Here is a 24,515-nt window from a genome sequence, read left to right as displayed (position 1 = left end):
GTTGTCATTAAAGTGTTGGTGACAGAATGGATCATTTCCATTGCTAGGTTCCCATTTGTGGAGGGAGGAATATAAACATTAATAAGGATGATGTAATGTATCTCCATGGACTGTCTGCTCCTTTAACTACCTTCTCTTTTCGCATTAGAAGCCAGACGGTTTTGGTCATTTTTAACATGCTGCACTTTGCTGTCGATTGACAATGTCTCACCCCATAGATCACATTGGGTGCTAGGGCCATAAAGTTAGGGTTGGGTAGTCTGACTTGGGACCTCAGCCATTCAACATGATTAGAGAGAGCCCGGTAGCAGTCATGTTTGTGAGGGACGAACTGGCATCCCAGCTGATCGGTACCCCGCTCTCTCACCTGGCCAGGAGGCCTTTAGGTAGGCCAGGGAGTGTTTGACAATATCTCCTCTCTGTGCCAGCTTTATAGCATGGTTTGTGCAACAATATTGCTTACTATATGACAAATAATTAAGACTTTGTAAAAAAAAAATGTAACACTTAGACACAAGAAAGCTAAATATATATAGATGCAATGAAAAGAGACTTACCAATCCATGGAATCAAAAATGTATATGTAAAAGAATCTTTTGGCTCTGTAAATGCAAGTATAAATATGCTTATTTATTATATTCCTCCATACAGTTCTTTTTGTACAGTTTTAAAGCCTCATTAAAATGATTAGATTAAATAATTTAATATTTACAGTATAGCTTAGGAAATTAGTTAAATCCAGTAATAAGCAAAACTTTTCAACAAAAACGTAAATTTATTTAAGTATTTACATTTATGTGTCACAACTACTTTGACAAAGGCAGAAATTATCTTTTACTTAGAAAAATAAAGAGAAAAGCCAAGCAAAATGACCCATTTTATTGGCTAACTAAAAAGATTACAATATGCAAGCTTTCGAGGCAACTCAGGCCCCTTCAAGAAGTGGCCTAGCTTGCATATTGTAAACTTTTTAGTGAGCCAATAAAAGGTGTCATTTTGCTTGGCTTTTCTCTACATTCATAATGGCTAACATGGTACAACACCCTAGTACAATTAGCAAAATAAAAATATTCATTTTACAATACTGATCAAAAAGAGAAGTCAGACAGGCAGGGTATGGTTCACTATAAAGAAAATAACAAAACCAAAAGACCATCCATCCATCCATTATCCAACCCGCTATATCCCAACTACAGGGCCACGGGGGTCCGCTGGAGCCAATCCCAGCCAACACAGGGTGCAAGGCCCAAAAGACCATTCAAGTGAATTATTTAGGGAAAACGTCAAGCAACCAATAAACCAACAAGAACTGGAGTTGAGTAAAAGGTTGAAACAATTGCAATTTACAAGACTTTCCTTTGAAAACAAAGCAGTTAGCAAATGGGGCAACATGGTATTTCATGGCCACAGTTACGTGTCATCTCTCCCTGTTCATGAAGATGAAAACATAAAGTTGAAATTTTTTCTCAGCCACCACTACAAACTACATGGGGTACATAACATATGAGAAAATAATATAATTTTTGGGTGCAGTTGTTATGAGTGATGGTCCCAAAGCACTAGATTTCCAAGAACACTTCAAAAAATGCCCACTAGAACAGGTAATCCTGCAAAAAAAAACTCCAGTCTAGATATAAGAAAGGGCCATGCAGAATTTTTATAAAACAAAAGATTTACTTTGATAAAAATGCTCTGTAAGTACATGACGCTTCATAGAATACAAAAAGCAAAAAAAAGTTGCCAGCAAGGATAATCCAAGGTGAACAAGTTCCAAAGGAAAATCCAATGGTGAGTAAAAAAAACAGCAACATTTCCTGGCAGATGGCCCGGCTCTTAAGGGAACAGCCAGAAAACACATGGAACGTACAACAGCACAGGCATAGAAAACAAAGCAGACAATAAACAAAATCAATAATAACAATAATAATAATATATTTTATTTATTCGTAGGAACCTTTCTAAACACTCAAGGACACCGAACAATAGATAAAACACACATTATAAACAAAACTAAAATATAAAAATTTAAATCAGACAGAGCAATTGTAATCAAAGAAAAAAAGCAGTCTTAAACAAATGAGTTTTTAGTTTATATTTGAAAAGTGAAAATGATTCAATATTTCTAACCTCAGATGGTAGTGAGTTCCAGAGCTGAGCAACTGAATGCTTTGCTCCCCATAGTGGTAAGATGGATGAAGGGGACTGTCAAGTGAATGGAGGAAGAGGATCTAAGGGTATGGGAGGGAATGGCAACATGGAGGAGGTCAGACAGATGTGGAGGGGCGAGGTTGTGGAGAGCCTTAAAAGTTAGTAGGAGAATTTTGAATTGAATGCGGAACTGAACTGGAAGCCAGTGAAGCTGCTGCAAAACGGGCGTGATATGGTGAATGGAGGGGATTCTAGTAATGATGCAGGCAGCTGAATTCTGGACCAGTTGAAGCTTATAAAGAGATTTGCGAGAAAGATCAAAGAAAAGGAAATTGCAATAATCCAGACGAGAAGTGACAAGGCTATGGACAAGGATAGCAGTGGTGTGGGGAGTGAGGGAGAGGCGAATACGATTAATGTTATGCTGGTGGAAATATGCAGACCGGGAGATGTCATTGATATGGGACTGAAAGGATAAAGTACTGTCAAGGATGACACCCAGACTCTTAACCTGTGGGGAAGGGGAGACAGAGGAATTATCAATAACAAATGAAAAATGATCAGTTTTGAATAATGTTGTGTGGAAGATCAGCCTTGACACAGACAGGAAGACACCAATGGTCCAAAACACTGTCACTCATTTATTTACAATATTTACAGTCCCACACACAACCTGGTGCCCCTGCACCACACACCCTCAAGTTTGGGCCTCTTACAAGTCCTCTCTTCACCGCCTCCACTCCTCTCCTCCGAGCTGCGTCCTCTTCCACCCGACTCCAGCAGCCGAATGGAGGGAGGTGGCCCCTATTAAGTCCACCAGGTGCTTCCTGCAGCACTTCCTGGTGTGGCAGAAGTGCCGCACGAGCACCCGGAAGCACTCCAGGTGCCCCTGGTATTCCTTCCGCCAGCACCTCCGGGTGTGGCGGAAGTGCTGGCGTCCAGGGCTTCGCAGGGTTCCAGGCGCCCATAGGGTTGAGCTTCCATGCTCCGTTCCCGTGGCCCTCATTCAAACCAGGGCGGCTGCCCTCTCATGGTCTGGAGGAGACGTAGTCCCTCTCCTGGTCCTTCCAGGTGTTCCGACTGGGCACCACCCCCAGCCACCTGCCGCAGTTGACTTTGTACCAATGAGGAGAACCTCAGTTTTGTCACTATTTAATTTAAGAAAATCTGAAGAAAACCAAGATTTGATTTCTGCTATGCAATCAATAAGCGAGGAGTGTGGAAAGGAGTAGGTTTGTTAGTGAGGTAACAAAGGTATGTTCAATTCATCATAATAACTATTCATGGTGGCTCTAAAATCGGTACTGACCCCTACTCTCTTTTCTGTTTCTTTTTCTGGTTTCTTTGTGGTGGTGGCCTGCGCCACCTCCACCTACTCAAAGCTTTATGATGCTCCAACAATGATGGATGGATTAAAAGGAAGAAGTCTACGTGACCATCATCATCATCAAGCCCTTCCGTGAGAACCCTAAATCCAAAGAGGACTGTTTCATTTATGTTAGGTAGAATGCCCAGAGGGGACTGGGCGGTATCATGGTCTGGAATCCCTACAGATTTTATTTTTTCTCCAGCCGTCTGGAGTTTTTGTTTTTTCTGTCCCCCCTGGCCATTGAACCTTACTCTTATTCGATGTTAATTAATGTTGATTTATATTGTTTTATAATTGTGTCTTTAATTTTTCTATTCTTTAATATGTAAAGCACTTTGAGCTACTGTTTGTATGAAAATGTGCTATATAAATAAATGTTGTTGTTGTTGAGGTAGAGCTGGGTGTCATCAGCATAACAGTGGAAGCTAATGTTTTATTTACGAAAAATATAAAATACCTCAACAACTCCAAATTGAACCAAAAAAACATAAAACAAGACTTTGAAGCCCAGGACCATGGCTGAGATATAACAGGGTATTCCTTAAAAAAAAAAAAAAACTAAGTGTCCTGTTTACTGTGAAGTGGTGCCTTTTCATAATAATATCAGGTTTATGGCTAGATTGAATTCAGTGGTGTGTAGATTTCTGTGATACTTTCAGACAAACTCTACACATAAAATATTAAACTCTAAATCTAGTGGGCAAAGTAGATGAAAATGATTATAAAGTATGTAGGCAGTGCAGCATAGTGGTTAAGGCTTTAGACCAAGGATGAGGTTGTGGGTTCAAGTCCTGCTACTGACACTGTGTGACCATCAACATGTCACTTCACCTGCCTGTTCTCCAATTCTAAAAACAAAAGAAATGTTACCAGTTGTGTTTCAGATGTTGTAAGTCACCTTGGATAAAAGTGTCAGCCAAATAATAATGTAAGTATTATATTACAGATTTTTATAAACCCAAGGTATATTGGGCTTAGGCTTGCATGCAGTAAATCTACATACCTGTTGTAGTAAGAATAGCTTTAGCATACTCAGGATGACAAATGTTGAGGAAAGTTACAAAAGGTCCAAACCATAATGGAAAGGCATAAGGATACACTTTCCCCCAAGAACAGGATATGTCCAGATCTGTTCCATCTTGACGAAACTTTTTTTCATAATTTTATAAAAAAAAGAGAGAGAAAAAACAACAACAAAAAAAGAATATCACTCTTATTCATAATTTGTTTTTGTTTGAAAATTATTTTGTTAAAAATGAAAAGTCTCATTTCAGGGTCATTGAAAAAAACCCAATGAACTGAGATTGAATTCAGAACACAGTGCAAAAATGGAATCAGAATTGGCAAGACAACACCTCAAAGCCAGCCATATAATCTCTATAAAATATATTAACTATATGGCTGGTGCATCTTGAAGCAGAAAGTTAACTTGGCAACACAGCCATCACAAATCCCAGTTAGCACAATACATTTGGCCCAATTCTTTGGCTCTGGCGCTGTCAGCATTGATCTGGCTCAGCACATGTCCGCTAGCCCACCCTGATCAGACAACTGGTGAATTAGTGGCCCAATTATGGCACTTCACACTGGGCGCAGAGTCCACAATAACCACAGCCTAGTGAATGCAGTTATGACATGCTGCATTTGAGACAACTCGACATTATACGCCTAAGTTTAACTCTCATCATTTCTGGTAGGAGGCAGTTGTTGCTCATTGTTTAATTAAAGTCTCACTGATTGTTAGGGTTGTTTTCAAAATAAATTTCTTTTACATGTTTTCCTCGGCCTTCCTCATTTTCTACATGTTAAATGAAAATAATTGCTAATGGTGTACGCCTGTGACTTGTTTTACTCACTGCTTATTACAACATGTTTTTATTGAAACTCTTTTTTCATATTGTTAAATAAATAAATTATAAGTCAGTTTGTAAGTAATGGATTGAAGTAGATATTGAAACAGTAAAGTAATGGATCACCAGAGGTAATCAGCAATTCTAACATTAAGTGTATAAGAACCGGAATCTATCATTGTGATGGCAGAATTCCCGAATCTTTGGCTTAAGCATCTACCTGGCCTGACTTGAACCAGAGGCGTGTGATCTTTCCTAGGGGATTCAGGTCAAGTGCTACCTACTCACAGACATGAACACATGTGTTGGTCCCCTTACAGCTCATTGAAAAAGTGCTGTAAGCCTTCTGAAAAGTAATTCAATGAAAAATAATTGTCCCCTGTATACCTACATGCCTTTAATATGTCATCGAGCCATGTGTGAAAAGTGATCAAGTATTGCTTATTCTATCAAGATATTCTCAAATGATCTGGGCACATTTGTTGATACGCCTAGAAAAGATCATAAATAATTGGATTAGAGGGATTTTTCACACCAGATGTTTCCTTTCTTCAGTATCACATAGATATCCAATCGTGCAATCAGCGGGAGAAAAGTCACAACTCTCCTGTTTGGTATCATCATGTGTCCCACTTTGAACATGGACCAGAGAAAGCAAAGGAGAGAGTTGCCTGAGGAGATCAGAAAGAAAATTAAAGACAAGCATGTTGGGATATAGCGGGTTGGATAATGGATAGATGGATGTTGAAGGTAGATGCTAGAAGACCATCTCCAAGCAGATTGATGTTCCTGCTTGCAAATATCTCTCTATTATAATAAAAAAATCCTGGGAGGAGACAAGACTTTTTAGCCTGGGATGAGACGTGACTTTTTCAGAGAGATACTTCAAGGCCAGCAAGACGAGACTTTGTGCCAAGAGATTTAACCACGCCCGGGGCTGGATATAAAAGACAAAGAGTAGATGACAAAGTTGTATGTCGTAAAGAATTCAAAAACGTTGCCACGATACACATGCAGAGCAGGTTAGAGATAATTGAAGTAGGAAAATCTGAAAGTTTCAAAAAAATGACAGTAAAGATCGCATTAGCGCAAACAAATGGAAAATATTACTCTGTGACATAAGAGAACAGTGAAAAGAGATTGAATATATTGTTTGAATATAAACTTTAAGTCGGAGACTTGTAGATCATCTAATTCGTGTTGCTATCAGGGAAAAGTAGTGTTTCTTCAAAATGAAGAGGCGTATCCGTGAGAATTAAAAGATTTCTTGATTGGTGAAAGTGAAATCTACATACGCGAGCAACAGAGACGTGAAATGGCATAGCGAAGCCTGTGGGTTGGTGAGCAAAGCAAGCAGGCATAAAGCCCCCCAGTTATAAAGACGTTTAAGGTCCATGAGAGCTGACTTCCTCAGACACACTTGCAAGATGAAAATTGACCCCAGAATGGGCAGAAGGACAGTAAGAATGGCAGACAAAAAGCCAAGGACAACTAGGAAAGAGAAACAAGCTGAACTCCAAGGTCAAGTTCCGTAGTGTCTCGTCACACCATCTGCCACTTTTTGAGTGACAGTGAGCTCAATGGAAAAAGACCCAGGAGGATTTGACTGTTGAAAGAAAAATGTAAAAGAGACAGAATAAAATTTGCTAAAATGCATATTGATGAGCCTCAATGCTTCTGGGTGAACGTATTTAGACAGATAAGACAAAACCTGAGCTTTTTGGCAAAACATCTCAGTTTGTCCATAGACAAAGAAATGAAGTTTTCCAAGAAACGAACACCAGACCACCTGCTAAACATGGAAGAGTCTTGGTTATGTTTTGGGACTGCTTTTCAGCGTCTGGCATTGAGTGCTTTGAGTCAGTGCAGGGAACAATGAAATATCAAGACCATCAAGACATTCTGGATCAAAACATACTGCCCAGTGTCAAAAATCTCAGCCACAGGTCATGGATCATCCAACAGGAAAATGAGCCAAAACACACAACTAAAGCTACCCACAAATGGCTAAGAACAAACATTGGACTATTCTGAGGAGTCCTGATGTCAATCCATTTAAACATCTATGGAAAGAACTGAAACATGCAGTTTGGAAAAGACTCCTTGCAAACCTGGCACAGCTGGGGCATTTTACACAGGAAAAGTGGGCCAAACTACCTGTGGGCAGGTGCAGAAGTCGGACGGAGAACTCCAGGAATTGCTTCTTTGCAGTGATTGCTTCTAACGGTTGTGCAAGAAAATGTTGGGTTAAGGGTTCATTCATTTTTGTCCATGCCATTTTCATTTGTGCTGTTAACTGAAATATTTTGTTGAAACAAATTTGTGTTATAATACAGACTAAACAATGATGGGTGCCAGTTACTTTTGTCAGGTCCCTTTTGTCACCATGAACTCGTTTTTGTAGCAGTGTTTTCTAGAAGCACTTTGAGCTACTTTTTGTATGAAAATGTGCTATATAAATAAATTTTGTTGTTGTAGAAGAATATTTGTGACCATCCATCTAACAGCTAACAGCCTGGCGAAAAACAAGAACAATCCACACCAGCAAACCTACAACTTGTATATATTCTTAAGCCAACTGAAAGGTACAGTCATGCTTTTGTATTGTTCAATACTAAATAGAATTTCTTTATGCAGGCTCTTGGAAAGGATTGCAACGTGAAATGACGCAGATGTTTCTGTAGAGACCAGTGATGTCACTTGCTATTACTGAGTTTGTGGAAGAACTCAAAATCCCAAGAATCAATGTAGTGGCTTGAGCTATGCCATGCATGATCAGCCCAGCTCCTAGACATTGCATTGATTCTTGAGAAGATGGATTAGGCCAGGATGCTTCATGAGTAAAGTCGTAAGTAAGTGTGTCTTTGTGGATATGGGAAGAAAATACGAATAGCTGGAGGAAGCCCCACAAAGACATGTGAAGTCTACACAGGCTAAGACATGAGACTAATGGTGTGAAAAGGAAAAGATGTCAGGTTTAGAAATGTCCAAATTAACTTCCAGACCTCAACCTAATTGAATCAATTGGTAGGATCTTAAGGGAGATGTGCATAAACAAGAACAATCAAATCGCAATGAACTGAAATGGTGGTGTAAAGAGGAGTGGACCAAAATGGAATATGGAAGAGATCAATGAAAACTAATGCAGAAAATAGTTACTTCAAGTTATTATTGGTAATTCTACAAGCCTTCAAATACTGCAATGTGATATAAATAAATAGTGACAAACTAAAGTGTTAGGTGTTGCTGCCTTTATCTTATTTCATGACTTATTAATGACTATATGAATATTAGATAGGTGCTGATATGTAGACACATAGACCCGAAAAAAGGGTGTACTGTACTTTAGTCATTCAGGTCATGTATGCAGAATGAAAACTATGTTTTATTTACTTTTGTGCCTTAATCAGCCCATACTTACATGCTTACACCCACAATAATCGTAATATTGTACTAACATATATAATTTTTAAAGTCTTTTCTTTTATTCTTTTATTTTAATCAAAGCACCGTGATGTCCCTACATTGATGGATTAAAGGCGAGAAGTCAATGTGACCATCATCATCAAGTCCTTCCATGTGAACCCTAAATACAATGAGGACTGATCATTTATGTTAGGTAGAATGCCTAGAGGCGGCTGGGTGGTCTTGTGGCCTGGAACCCCAGCAGATTTTATGTTTTCTCCAGCCATCTGGAGTTTTTTGTTTTTTTTTTTTTGTTTGTTTTCTTTGTCCTCCCTGGCCATCAGACCTTACCATATTCTATATTAATTAGTGTTCTATGGTTTTAATTCTTACTTTTTCCCTTTCTTCATCATGTAAAGCACGTTGAGTTACATTATTGTATAAAAATGTGCTATATAAATAAATGTTGCTGTTGTTGTTTATTACCAGCAAGGATCCCAAATCCCCTCTGAATTCAAACCCTGAGTTCAACCCTTTCCGCTTTGCTCAACAGCAGTGCGTTTACAAAATTTTTCTTATCTTTTTTTTCTTTTCTTTCTCCAAAAACTAAACAGTTTCTGACCCACTGCTAGCTATGTTCTAAGGTCGTTCACTGCAAAGTGTAATTAGACAGATTCTACTAAACAAAGATTCTGACCTTGGACTTCGTTAGATAACAGTAAAAAAAAAAAAATCAGGTGCAAGTGCAATGACCCCAGTGACTCTGAAATGAAAGATTGTATTATGTTTCCAAACCAGATGTTTGGTGAAGTTTACTGTTCTTACTCTAATTTATTTATTTATTTATTTATTGTTATGGTGATGGTGGTGCTTGGTACAATCAGCTTGACATATTGCACGTACCCAGTTAGTATTTGGTATCAATAAACAGCAAACATCATTGTGAGTCTCCATCCTTGAAAACTAAGTTCAGTATTTTCCATTTCTTCAAACTTATGGTAGATATGAATGTGCCGCATGAAATTGCATTCTAAAGTGAAGCATATAGTATACATTTTTAAAGTAACTAACCTGCTCTTGCATTTTATAATAGAGTTTTGGGGCACCAGGATCCCAATATCAAAAACCAAAGCCTTAAACCTTACTGAATATCTCCATTTTTCAAGCCAATGATTTCAAAGTCTGATCCGTGTTTTGAGATTATACACATATTGCAAAACAGAGTATCCATCTTGTTTTAAGGAGGGAAAAAGAAAAGCATTGTTGTGAGAGTCAACCATTTTAAAAGGAATTTGACAGCATGCTTCACTTCACCGCTTGTGTTCTTTCAGGGCACCTTTCAGGGCCAGGGGTGTGGATTCCACCTCGGAAAGTCATCGCCAAGCACTCTTATTGACATTGGCTGCCTCTGTTCTGTAGACAACTAGATAATGATTAGTGAAAAAGATCTTGTTTTCAATTGGTTTTATACTTTCAAGGCACAGAAGCTTATTTTGTTATTTTGCAGATATATTGCCTGCTGCCGCTGGAGTGAAAATGCACACACGAGGCCTGATTAAGACCCCCACAAACCCCTGGGTGACTTAATGAATAGAGCTCCTTAGCAGAGAGTTAATCATGCTTTAAAAAAGGCAGCACACAGACTTCCTACGTTTAATGCGTTCAGAGACTCTGTTTGTAGGGAGTCTCAAGCTGTGAAGAGGAGTGGGTTCTACATTGAGGATTCATTGTAAAATTAAGCAATCGGGACTGGTACCAAAACCAGCAGCCACCTTGTCCCTTAGGGTTGGCAGACATCCCTTATATACGGGACCTGCCCCTTATTTGATCATTTTGTCCCCTGTCCCGTATTGACCTTTCAGGGACACCCAAATGTCCTGTATTTAGTTCATTTTTAAATTTCATTAATAAAAATATATGTTTACTATTACGGTACTTAGTTGTAACTTCTGCGGTGGGCTGGCACCCTGCCTGGGGTTTGTTTCCTGCCTTGCGCCTCTGTGTTGGCTGGGATTGGCTCCAGCAGACCCCCATGACCCTGTAGTAGACATAGCGGGTTGGATTAAGGATGGATGGATGGATGGATGGATAGTTGTAACTTTATAAGTAATTATACTTTCTTTTCTCAGATTCTCTTGATGAAAATAACCCAAATGTAACGAGGAAACTGGAGTTTGCTGCCTGTTTGCAACTTGTTCAGTTGCTATGCTTGGCTGAGGACGGCGACACTCTCACCGTTTTGCTCTCCAGCCGCGCGGCTGTGCAGTTCTGGATCAGCATTGCAACATTCAGTCTCAACAAAGTGGGTTGTTACTACTTGCCATGGCAAACATTTTTCTGCCGGTATTAAATAACAATAATATTTCTCTGTTGTCTGTATTAAATAAATATTTTCAAATGATTTCACTTTTACAGAATTTTGTTTAGCTTGTATTAAATAATTTCTGCGGTGGGTTGGCACCCTGCCCAGGATTGGTTCCTGCCTTGTGCCCTGTGTTGGCTGGGATTGGCTCCAGCAGACCCCCGTGACCCTGTATTCGGATTCTGCGGGTTAGAAAATGGATGGATGGATGGATTAAATAATTTTCAAACGTTTTTACTTTTGTTTTCCTCACAACCCATTAAAATCCTTGGTTTATGTTTTTAACTCAGCGTTTCCCAACCTTTAAGTATTTGCGACCCGAGTTTTCATAACAGTTTTAATCGCGCCCCTCCTAACATTTTTTTTTTAAATGTATATGCATATTGTATTATACCTACTTAACTTTTATCGACATTTATCTAACTCTATATTTATTTTTCTAGTATCAGAATGTAGTTTAAGTTAATTTGTTTTAGTTTCAACAGATTTTTTTTTCATATTTTGATTCTTGTTTTCTTTTTTTCACATCTTCGCGCTCCCCTTTTTGTTACTTCGCGCCCCCCTAGGGAGGCCCGCCCCACAGGTTGAGAATAATATAGGGAGAGATTTAAAGAGTGTCCTGTATTTCTAATTTTCTAATCTGGCAACCCAAAACCGATTTTGCAGACTACCCTCATTTCACTCATAATTCAAGCCAAACACTGCCATGCCCGTCTGTACTGGGCACTGCAAGCAGCCGATTGCTCGGCTATTAAATTTCGCACAGAGCATTGGCCTCGTGGGGCTTTGGTGGAAGGTGTGCTGTTAGGGTTTTTTTTTTTTTTTTTTGCGGGGTGGCCTAAACCCCTGATCGCAGATGTCCAGCCCCCGATCTTTGAGAGGCACCCCCGTGATTCCCAGTCCAACCCGTTGTTCGATCTGACATCCATGTGTGACTCACGCGATGTCCTTGGGGTGAATAACGGGGACGGGGTGGAATAGTCACTGGCGTTAAGCCCATGATATCTGATAAAACTAACAATGCGCCGGGCACAAAGGCGTCTTAATCTTATTCTGAGCTGTTTAATGTTTAAAAGTAAGGAACTGCACATAGAATAAACTGGAATTAATACATTTCTTTTAATGGCTTCTCCTTTTGTCTATAAATGTCTTGTACAGAGTAGTAGTAGTAGTATTGCTCTTTTACTGCCTTTACTCTTCTGGGTTGATGAAATATCCGTAAGGAATTTAATTTATTTTTAATAGATGTATTGTGAGCCCCAGTTGAAGATAAAATTGAGTGTTTAAAAGTGGTGTTTTTTTATATCTTTTTAACAAGATTAAAATTACAGTACATCCCGTTAAAACGAAAACTACACGTCTGAAATCTGCAGCCTCGAAATAAGAATTTATAACGGTGCCTTGCGGCAGCAAAAAGAAAAAAAATGCTCAATAGAGATGAGGCTGCGCGTGCACATTTACTTGCGCCTTGAGGGCGTTTGGCTTGGCGCATGCGTAAAATCAAGAGACGAGCGCTGGTGCGCGGGCACAAGCAGATCATAAACAACCCTGCTATAATGCACCTGCACTAAACTGAATGCATAGGCGGCCTTAGGAGTACGCGGGGCCTTGGGCGAATGTCATATGCGGGGCCGAGAGCCATAAGTGTAGGCTATATAACGTACCGCTACGCCCACTGGCTTGTCCGCCTCTAATGCTGTACGCCTTATTATTGTTAAAAAGCATGGTGCCTTATTCCGAAGAAATCCACCACGTACCGTATTTCAGTCTATAACGGATTTTAATGTCTTGCAGAGGCCCCGCATATTTATATGATGAGCTGACGGTGATAAAAAGAATCTCCTATCGCGGGGCCTGGGGCGATTGCCCTAGTCACCACCCCCAAAGGCCTCCTCATTTGAATGTCACGGGACACCGATATCTTCTTAGTGAGTGTAACTTAAAGCTGAATGTGAGGTACACGTTAGCGAGATGCATTATTTTTCAAGTAACTCGTTCCAGATCATTAGCTTTACTTGCCCATCCTGCACGATGGACTGTACTGCTCGTGCACCTTACCTCGTGCACGTGTCCATACAGCCAGTGTGTCGGGGGTCCTGGGAATTGCTTCAGGATTTTGATCGCTTCGCTTCTTCTCAGAAACAGCCGCGTTATTTTCAGAAGGACGGCCACCAGGCAAAAGACGGCAATCAAGTGATAAAGTCGATGAGCTTTGATTGGAAACGAGGACACGTTCAGTATGCCCTCAACGAGCCCCATGGCTTAAGCAGTAAGGCGGCGGGAATGCTGCTTCACTTCTGTATTCGTTGTTTTATGGATCGGTGCTTCCGCACAGTAATCAAAAAGGAAGGCTCCTCCAAAACATCTCTCCTGATCGGTCTACACGCCCCCTTTGACGTGAAATGGACTTTAGAGCCCTCCGTGAATCTAATGCCAAGTTATATTAGCATTTAGCATTTCACGGGCATTTTAAGGTATTGTTAAGAATCACTTTCTCTGATACCCCGTGCTGTTATAGCGACACTTTAATCCTCCTTTAAGACATCTGTGAAAATATACATAAGATATTGTATCACATATCTCAAAACGTGTATAAACGCTTCATTCAAAGCAAACTACACAACTAAAGAATTATGAGAGAGATTTCCTTGTGTCGTATGAACACAATAAGATCTCACTCCATAAAGAAGAACTGACAGGTTCTGTTTTGTAAAGACAGTGCGTTTTTCGATATTAGACAAACCTTAATTGGTATATTAAACAGGGTCTTACACACACGGAATCCTATACCATTATCATGCTTCTCTTTTCAAATGGTATCCTAAAACGTAATATCTTAGGTGAAGCTATTGCAGGCATTTGAGTTATTTCTTGTCAGACTGTCTTATGAATGCAACAAAGGAGATGACAATGATGCAAATGAAATAACTGTTGCTACTTAGGGGTTAAAAAAATCAAGTAATACATATCGAGGGCCAAGGTGTCGTGTTCACAGTGTCCCCCAAATTATAAAGCTGGCATACGCACATTTCTGCTCATTTTACTGTATATAATCACAACTACCTTGGAAATATGTGTACGTGAGCATGCCTCGAGCACCACCCTGAATAGTTAATATGTGGAGCATGCTAATCAACCCCATACATATGCAGTAGTGCTTGCTGAAGTAATTCACTGGCTGCTACAGCAGCATCTCCCTCCTGATGCATCGAGGCCCCGCTGCCTGAATTCAAAATTATCTGCTTGTGTTCTGCAACTGAGAACGCAAGAGCAGGGATGGCATTATAGTGTGTCTCCTTTAAACTCATGGGGGTCCAGGAAAGGTCTGAGGCACCATTGTTTGAGCGGTAGCTGCTATCACCTGGAACACTTAACCGCGAATGATGTTACAATGAATAGTAGGGGCCGCATGAAACACTGAGGGTTTAGTCCGTTACCTTACCAAAAAGCTGGACACCATTTACAGCACCATCACTTTTGCCAAAGCACATTTGTCTCCGAACAAATGAATCTCAGGTTGACACAGGCCGTTGAGACACGATGTTTGCCAGTCACACTTTGTATGATTTGTGCATTAATGGAATGTAATAGCTTAAGGTGAAGAAAATTAGCTTCATTCTCGCTGGGTGCTTTTATTAAAATATGAATACAGTAAAGTACTCTGATTATGTTAGGAAAAACAGACTGTTCTGCATGTTCGCCGTGTTATGTTGACAGAAACATGTTATGTCAAACATACAGTTTGTGTACCCACACCATATGAAGTAGTGTCTTGCTTGTCGGCTAATGGCTTCCATTACAGCAGGCATGATGGACTGCCCTCTTAAAAGGGAACCAAAATATAGTCTGTACATCACATTCTACACCTTTAAGGTGTAATATGTTTCACACATCAACACACAGTATAATAATAGCTCAGTGATGTGAATTATTATTATTATAATTATTATTAGTTAGCTGTTATTCCTGCATTTCACTGCTTGATCAAGGATGTCATCATTTCCAATTTTTTCCAAAATGTTGCACACACATAGGTCAGGAGGAGGAGGAGGTTAGAAGCACGTGCTGATACAGCGCATTGCCGCACCCACCACATGACAAATTAACTCAGTACCCCAGGTTAGAACCCGAGTGCACACATGGGTCAGACTTGCTGTAAATATACGCAAGCTTCCATGTCAAGCTTTCTTTTATAAATCCTGACATTTGCGTGAAAAGTTGCATACACACAGTTCAAGCCTCTCTATGTGCATACGCAAGCTTTTAGAAATGAGGCCCCAATAGCTGAATTTTGCTTATTGCCCCATACAATGATATAAACAGACTAATTCATCAGGATACTAACTCTCCCACTGTAAGACAACTCATCTTGAATACAACTACTAAGTTCAACACACTTTCCAGAGGAGGGTTAAAACAAGTAGGCTAAAAACAGGAGACCATTTATTACAATACTAGCAAAATACCCGCGCTTCGCAGTGGTGAAGTACTGCCTTAAAATTTTTATTAAGAAGAAAAGTAAACCTTTTTAAACTGAGGGAAAATATACCAATAATTATTTGTTAAGGATCTCTCTGTATGCCATGTTGTCAGTTCGGCCCTCCGGTTGTAATATGACCAAGCTGTGCGCTGTGCTTAATCTTGAGCATTCAACATACAGTTGGCCATGTGAACAGTAATCTTGTCTCAAATCTCACAGTTTGAATTGCTGCTGTCATAATCGGTTTGAATTTCATGTCGTTTCAATTACGACAGTATTTGCAGGACTTGTTGTGTTGAAGTGACATTCAGCATCTGTCAAGCATTGTAAGCATACAAATGGTTTCATCGAAAACTTCACATCCAGCTTTTGAGAGTTTAAACATTCATAATCATCAAAGTGTCCACTACTGAAATCATCACCTGTGAATCTAAGATGTTTAAGAGGCATTGGTAGTTGTCCAAAGGTGTAAAATATTTGGCCATTTCGGTACACTTGAAAGTGACAAGTATTCACAGCCTTTGCCATGAAGCTCAAAATTGAGCTCAGGTGCATCCTGTTTCCCCGATCATCCTTGAGATATTTCTGCAGCCTAATTGGAGTCCACCTATGGTAAATTCAGTTGATTGGACATGATTTGGAAAGGCACACACCTGTCTATATAAGGACCCACAGTTGACAGTTCATGTCAGAGCACAAACCAAGCATGAAGTCAAAGGAATTGTCTGTAGACCTCCAAGACAGGATTGTCTTGAGGCACAAATCTGGGGAAGGATACAGAAAAATTTCTGCTGCTTTGAAGGTCCCAATGAGCACAGTGGCCTCCATCATCCATAAGTGGAAGAAGTTTGAAACCACCAGGACTCTTCCTAGAGCTGGCCAGCCATCCATCTAAACTGAGCGATTGGGGGAGAAGGGCCTTAGTCAGAGGAGAACCTTCCAGAAGGACAACCATCTCTGCAACAATCCATCAATCAGGCCTGTATGGTAGAGTGGCCAGACGGAAGCAACTCCTTAGTAAAAGGCACATGGCAGCCCGCCTGGAGTTTGCCAAAATGCACCTGAAGGACTCTCAGACCATGAGAAACAAAACTCTCTGGTCTGATGAGACAAAGATGAACTCTTTGCTGTGAATGCCAGGTGTCATGTTTGGAGGAAACCAGGCACCGCTCATCACCAGGCCAATACCATCCCTACAGTGAAGCATGGTGGTGGCAGCATCATGCTGTGGGGATGTTTTTCAGCGGCAGGAACTGGGAGACTAGTCAGGATAAAGGGAAATTCGATTGGGCTCCCAGTCACTAGTATATATATTTATGTATTATCACAAGATATACAACCCTTTCAGTCTTGTTTCAGGGTGCAGCACAGCTGTGAAACTGCTCTGCTACGGGTAACCAATGATCTGCTTATGGCAGCAGACTCTGGACAAACCAGCATATTAATTCTGTTAGACCTCAGTGCAGCATTTGACACTGTCAGACATGACATTCTACTGTCCAGAATGGAGAACATGCTGGGTATCTCTGGCACAGCCCTCCATTGGTTCAAGTCCTATCAGACTGATAGGCAAGAGTTTGTTAGTCTTGGCAACAGCAGATCCAGCTCAGTGCCAGTCACATAAGGAGTTCCTCAGGGCTCTGTCCTCGGCCCTCTTCTCTTCTGTATTTATATGCTTCCCCTTGGCCATATTATTCGTAGCTTTGGACTGGGTTATCATTTTTATGCAGATGATACTCAACTCTACTTCAATGTTAAAAGTGGAACTTCATCAGAGCTTTCTCAGCTCACAACCTGCCTTAGTGAAATTAATACCTGGATGAAGCAGAACTCTTTAAAATTAAATTGCAATCTTGGCGGTGATCTCTTCGGACCTGCCTCTACTGCAAAGAATCTTGGTGTCATTTTTGATTCCTCCCTTTCTTACACCACCCACATAAACCACATTAAGAAACTTTCTTAATTTCACCTCAAAAAAATATCTCGTGTTCGCTCCTTCGTCTCCTTTTCTAATGCTGAGAAACTTGTCCCTGCTTTTATCACATCCCGCATAGATTATTGTAACTCGCTGCTGGCAGGTGCCCCTTCTAATCTTATATCGCAGCTCCAGCTTATTCAAAACTCAGCTGCAAGAGTCCTCACTAGAACTAGCAGTAGCGAGTACATCATACCCATCCTGCTCTGTCTTCACTGGCTCCCTGTGTCTTACAGAATCGAATATAAAATCCTACTAATAACCTACAAAGTCTTAAACGACCTTGCGCCAAACTACATCAGTGATCTTCTCCATCATTATGTGCCTGTCCACCCACTAAGGTCCTCTGATTCTGGCAATCTTGTTGTGCCCCACACTAACCAGCACTCTATGGGCGACAGGGCCTTCAGCTGTATAGTGCCAAGACTCTGGAATGGCCTACCGAAATTAATCAGGTCAGCTGACTCCATGAATTCTTTTAAAAAACAACTCAAAACTCATCTGTTCAGAAAGGCTTTTAGCTCTACTTGACTTTATTACCCTTCTTTCAGTTTACCGCTATGTCAAGATGCTCATGTAACCTGTTTGTGTGTGTGCTAGACTATCAATTATGTTGTCTGTTAGGCTTTCTGTGAATCTACTGTCTTAATCTTCTTTATTTATTTATTTGCTTTGTACAATGCTATATACTGTATACCCTGCCGTTCTTTCTTATATTCTGTAAGTGCCTTGAGCATGGGAAAGGCACTATATAAATAAAATGTATTATTATTATTATTATTATTATTATTATTATTAACTGCCTGAAGTATTTCACATTGTGATTGGCTGGGGGTAAGACAGGAGCTCAGATGAAATGCTGAGATGCCAACCAGGCTACCCCATTTACTAAAGTAATAAGTTTGCTCAATCTTGCAAGCAATAAGAAAACCAAATAAATATGTAGCCTTAGGCTGCAGGTTAAAGGGCTCTGGGGAGTGTTCAGGCTTCAAGGCAGAAACTTCATAGCATGGGTGGCTCATCTCCCAAATGAGATGCCTCCTTCTCGGAGTGCCCTGCTTTTGATAGCTTGTGACCCAGGAAGGGCGGGGTCAGTTGCCCTTAATGGGTGTTTTCTTTTAGCTGTTGGTGAAAAGAGAGAGAGAGAGAGAAGAGCCAGCAATCATGCCCCCTGGTGTCCCAGGGTGGTAGTGACGAGTCCGGACGCACATGTGTGACAACATATACACAGGTCAAATCCCATTATAGCAAATACTGAAGTAACAAAATTGTCAGAATAATGAATGCTCTTTTTTGCCCTGGACAAATCATGTTAAACGGAGTTTGTTTTAGCAAAATGTAAATTTCAGTATAACAAATGTTTTTTTGACTAAAAATGATAATGCAATGCAAAAAATACTTAATGCTATGCCTACACTTTCATCGAGTCTCTGGAAACCTGCAACAGGCTGTCTCTTTCTTGTTAGACCAAAAGAAAGTGACAGTCTATTGCAAAATTTACGGACTCCGGCAGTCTTGGCGAGGCTCAGCGAAATGAAGGCGAGACATCACACACATAGCTGAATTCTGAGGCAGTGCTCCACCGAGCAGCCACAAGGGAAGTTGTGTCATGTGCGGATACAGTACTGTTTGAGTTTCATTTGTGCTTCTTAAGGTTTTATTTGCAATGGACAAATAAAAGTGGGAAACAACGCCAGTTTACCCTGAAAGAAAACATCAATCCTGGAAAACGTTGATTCCGGAATGAAGAAAAATGATGTGGTGAAAGCATCCGGATTGGCATCTTCAATGCTGTCAACAATTTTAAAAGAGCGAACAAAATAGAAGACCGAGTTAAAGATCGGGCATTGAGACCTGAACGAAATAAAAATTAGAAGTATGTTAGTATTTCCATTTAAAAATTTTTCAAATAAAATGTTTTTACTGTTTAAGAAGCACTGTTGTTTTTATATAGAGGTATTGCCAAGCTTAGGTCACAGAGTTAGTTGCACGAGAGACAGAAAGCCGAGTTCAGTTTGGGTGTTAAATGTTGTAAACATCGTTCAACAAGCACGTTTACATAGTAAGACACAACTACGGGGCAGTCCTTGTGCCACCGCCTTTAGAAATGCGAATTGCCGGCCACCCCAGTCACAATAGTTTACGTATTTTCCTCATATTCGTTATAACAAAATTTCCATTTAAACAAAATATTTTTATGGTCCCATGAATTTTGTTACAATGGGATTGCACTTGTATTAAATAATCTGAGCATTAATAGACAGTCATCAAACGTACAACTGTAAAGCTTTGTGTAAAACAGTGGTATTTAAACTGTGGGGCGATGTGAAAAAAAGAAAACAAGAATCGGAAATATGAAAAATACATCTATTGAAACCAAAACAAATTGACTTAAACTACATTCTGATACTAGAAAAATAAATACAGAGTTAGATAATGTCGATAAAAGTTAAGTAGATATAATAAAATATGCATCTATGATATATCATTAATTAAAAAAGAACAAATTGGTATTAGTGGGATCCTTTCAAAAAAAACGTTAGAGGGGCGCGATTAAAACTGTTATGAAAATTCGGGTCGCAGATACTTACAGGTTGAGAAACGCTGGTGCAAGACAAGTAATTGAATACGTTTTAAAATATTTGATATCTCTTGCCCCACATGTACTGTACTTTTAGCTCCTTTCCTCGGTATCCTCGTGTGTCTGAACCTCTCTTGACCAGCTTGCCTCTAAGGCCGGAGTAAACACTTTAATCACAAAATACACGTTTTCACCGTGTCCTTTTTTTTTTCTCAGTGGCTCAAATATAACGCTATACATTATGTTGCTGTTGTTAAGTTGTAAAAATTAAAACATAAAAAAGACATATATAAATGACACGATACATTTTAATAGTCTCACATACTATCTTTTGTGCTGTCTATTTTTTAATTTTTTTTGCAACTTCACATCGGCTACATAATGTATAGCGCTGTATTTGAGCCATTCATCAAACAGCAAAGTGCGCACATCGATCCCCGAAGGATCTCCATAGAGGTTTGCTGTCACATGTAGATAGTAAACAGAGACTCTGACGTCACGTTCCGACTTTTAGCACACTGCGCCCCCCGACTTTTTGCTGGTACTGCAACTCGCGCACGCGTCGCGTTAATTTCTGAGGACCTGCGTGAGCGTGAAGTATAAATGAGCCCTTATGCTCTTGCACCTCCTCATGTGCCTTACTCTTCATCTTTTGATTGTCACCAAAGCCAAAATGACCAGTCACATTGCTCAAAGCGACCGGACGCACATAGACCTTAACCACTTCAATATATGGTAGATTAAAATAGAACAGTCACTTAATCATCATACCATACCATACCATATTTATTTGTTGAGCGCTTAAAAACACAGCATTACAACTGGCCAAAGCGCTGTACAGTTACAACAAGCAGGACTAAAAGCAAAATATTAAAAATAAACATTAAGAGAGAATTAAAACAGAGATACTAAAAACAGGTCAAGGGACCAAATAAAATAGAGAAAATAGCAAAAGACAAGTGGAAAATGAAACAGGTTAAGAATTAAAAGCCAATGTGAAGAAGTGCGTTTTTAGGCGAGATTTGAATGTGGCGACTGAAGCGGCTTGCCTAACCACTAAGGGCAGGGAGTTCCAGAGCCTGGGTGCACAGACGGAGAAAGCCCTTTCACCACGAGCTTTAAAACGTGCCTTGGGAACGGTTAGGAGCAGCTGATCTGTGGATCTAAGAACACGAGGGGGATTGTGACAATGGAGCAAGACACTCAAATAGGCGGGGGCTAAACCGTTTAATGCCTTATAGGTTAGGAGGAGAATCTTAAAATCGATTCTGAATCTAACCGGCAGCCAGTGAAGGGTTTTCAAAATTGGTGAAATGTGTTGGATTCTGCTACTTCCAGTTAGAAGCCTTGCAGCCGCATTTTGAGCCAGTTGGAGTCTAGAAAGTGTGGCTTTACTGATACCAAAAAGGCAGGAATTAGAGTAGTCAAGCCGGGACGTAATGAATGCATGAATTACTGATACCAGGAGGTGGTTAGAAAGAATAGGCTTGAGTTTGGCGATTCGCCTTAGATGGAAAAAGCAGGATTTTACTGTGCTGTTGACTTGAGCATCCATTTTCAGGAACGTATCCATTTTGATTCCAAGATTGGAGACAGACGAAGTTACTGGAATGGGAAGAGAAACGAGGCCAAGGGGTGGAGCCTGTTTGCAGTCGGGAGTAAAAACAATGACCTCGGTTTTTGAATCGTTCAGGTGAAGGAAGTTTACAGCCAGCCAGTCCTTAATGTCAGATAGGCAGTCGAGGAGAGGTTTGGTGGAGTCAGTTGGCTTGAGGGAGAAATAAATTTGGCAGTCGTCAGCATATAGGTGATATGAAATTGCATGCTTTCTAAAAATTGCACCTAAAGGCAGGATGTAGATTGAAAAAAGTCATCTAAAAGTATTGCACAATCTGTCTTTAAGGTTGGAAGGACATGGCTGTATACTCCTCACTTCTTGCCCGAAAGTAGCAAAGAGAACAGCTTATGATCTGGACGACTGCAATTCATGATTAAATCATGGACATTAGAAACTGTTCCAGTCGCTTCTAACAATAGGATGCATGGTTTTCATCATTTTCTGTAAGGCATTCAGAATTTGAACAACTGAACATACTAGAATAAGATTATTAACCTCTCTATTGCAAATCTGGAGAAATGCAAAGCACAGGCGAGAACATGTCAGATCTTTATGGGATAAAAGAGGAAGCAAAGGCATTAATAAGCTTTCGTTTTTGATTTCTTAATATGACTGAATCAAGTTAGGTGGTTATCAATAAGGTGGCCCCGAAACTTGAAACTGTAATCCACAGTCAGTGTCGTAGTCCTGCAAGTGTTAAGAGTGAGGTGATTATTTTGGCGGCACAATTTTAAGTCCTTTTTATAGTGACTGTGAAAATGAATATTTGTAAATTTTATGCAATATGCATTCTGCTTCTTAGGAAACACTTTTCATCTGTCCTGGACGAGTAACAGTTGTGGTAAGTCTCAAAAATAGTCTTCGGAACCAAAACCCTCCCTCAAAAGCATTAACGCACTTAACAGATCTCGGTGTGCTGAATCCTTTCCTGCAACCGGGATTTCTCTGCAATAAACTATTGTGCTGTGATCAAGCTGGTGACCCTCTTCTCTCTCGTCTTCTGATTGTCTTGTGACTTTGGGTCTGCCAGAACTCGTCCTATCAGAGTTTCTTCCAGTTTCCAATTGTCTTTGGATTGTGCAGGACGCCACTGGACTCACTGACACTTTCTCTAAATGAAAGGCCTACACTTCTAAAGGTACTAACACTCTTGTCTCATTTCATTTGTTAATTGCCGTTTCCTTGCCATTATCACTGGAATTTATAACTTTCTACAGTGTAATACTGTCCAAGTAGCACTTCAGAGGGTGTAGTAACAGTCATTCCCAACTCGGCTTTAAGACGGACATCACAGGGTTTTTAAGTAATCAACACAAGTTGGGACAGCTTTGCAAATTGTCTGCTACAACTTGCAAGGGTTACTTTACTTGAATTGCTGCAGAACATCTGCAGGTCGTAACCTTTTAGTTGATCCCTGAAGAAGGCCCATTTGTAATAAGCTGAAATTTCCTTTTTAATTTTAAATTTCAACCTCTGGCAGTTTACTGCTTCCCTTTTCACCAATTTAGGCCATTCATTGCATTTCAACTGATTTCATTTGAAGAAAAACTGAGGTGTTGTAAAACCTTTGACTGCTAGTGTGTATATGATATCCATCCATTATCCAACCTGCTATATCCTAACCACAGGGTCACGGGGGTGTGCTGGAGCCAATCCCAGCCAACACAGGGCGCAAGGCAGGAAACAAACCCCGGGCAGGGCGGCAGCCCACCACAGGACACACATACACCCACACACCAAGCACACACTGGGGACAATTTTGGATCGGCAGTGCACCTAACCTGCATGTCTTTGGACTGCAGGAGGAAACCCACGCAGACACGGGGAGAACATGCAAACTCCACGCAGGGAGGACCTGGGAAGCGAACCCGGGTCTCCTAACTGCGCAGCAGCAGCGCTACCTACTTTGCCACTGTGCCGCCCTGTATATAATATATATTAATTTTATATATTGCATATACTGCGGTGGATTGACACCCTGCCCAGGATTGGCAGGGATTGTTGGATGGGATTGGCTTCAGCAGACCCCCGTGACCCTGTGTTCGGATTCAGCGGGTTAGAAAATGGATGGATGGATGGATATATTGCATACAAGATTCGCTTCCCGGGTTTTCCCCGTGTCTGCGTGAGTTTCCTCCGCGTACTCCGGTTTCCGCCCACTTTCCAAAGACATGCAGGTTAGGTGCACTGGCGATCCAAAGTTGTCCCTAGTGTGTGCTTGGTGCGTGTGTGCCCTGCGGTGGGCAGGCGCCCTGCCTGGGGTTTTTTTTCCTGCCTTGTGCCATGTGTTGGCTGGGATTGGCTCCAGCAGACCCCCGTCACTCTGTAGTTAGGATATAGCGGGTTGGATAATGGATGGATATTGTATATAAATTTTACAATTTACAGCAATTCCATGTTAGTCACTATCAAACTAGTCTCCTTAAGTCCTGCTTCTTCCATTCCTGCACTTATCTTTTATTACCAAGTCTAGTGCCTCCTGCAAATTTTCCTGTATTTCTAACACGGCAGCAAATCATCTTTGCCAAATTTGCGGTGTGGTGTTCGCTCATCAGTTGTCTTAATTAATTATACAGAATGAAAGAGTTTGATTAATATATTTCTATAATAACTAAAATACAACCACCTTAACGGGTTCTCAAACTTTCAAGCATGACTACATCTAACGCGCTGATGTCACATTGCAGCAGCGGGCAGGAACAGTGCAGATGAGGCATAAAACATGTC

The 24,515-nt window shown here is 40.5% G+C and overlaps 1 protein-coding gene across 1 annotated transcript in view; it reads right to left on the bottom strand.

The window, feature by feature from the left end:
• Positions 1-13,506, bottom strand: part of LOC120538356 (cytochrome P450 4B1-like) — a 45,069-nt gene extending 31,563 nt beyond the window's left edge. The window contains exons 1-3 of the mRNA XM_039767833.1: positions 13,193-13,506; positions 4,521-4,665; positions 558-602 (exon numbers count right to left, since the gene is read on the bottom strand). Of these exons, the coding sequence (XP_039623767.1) occupies positions 558-602; positions 4,521-4,665; positions 13,193-13,393 (391 nt within the window). The 5' untranslated portion in view covers positions 13,394-13,506. The remainder of the gene's footprint in view (positions 1-557; positions 603-4,520; positions 4,666-13,192) is intronic.
• Positions 13,507-24,515: the final 11,009 nt, after the last annotated feature.

Source organism: Polypterus senegalus, chromosome 10 (assembly GCF_016835505.1).
Source record: "Polypterus senegalus isolate Bchr_013 chromosome 10, ASM1683550v1, whole genome shotgun sequence".
Lineage (NCBI taxonomy): Eukaryota > Metazoa > Chordata > Cladistia > Polypteriformes > Polypteridae > Polypterus > Polypterus senegalus.
Note: the sequence above shows the minus strand (reverse complement) of the source record. Positions and strands in the feature narration are given on the sequence as shown.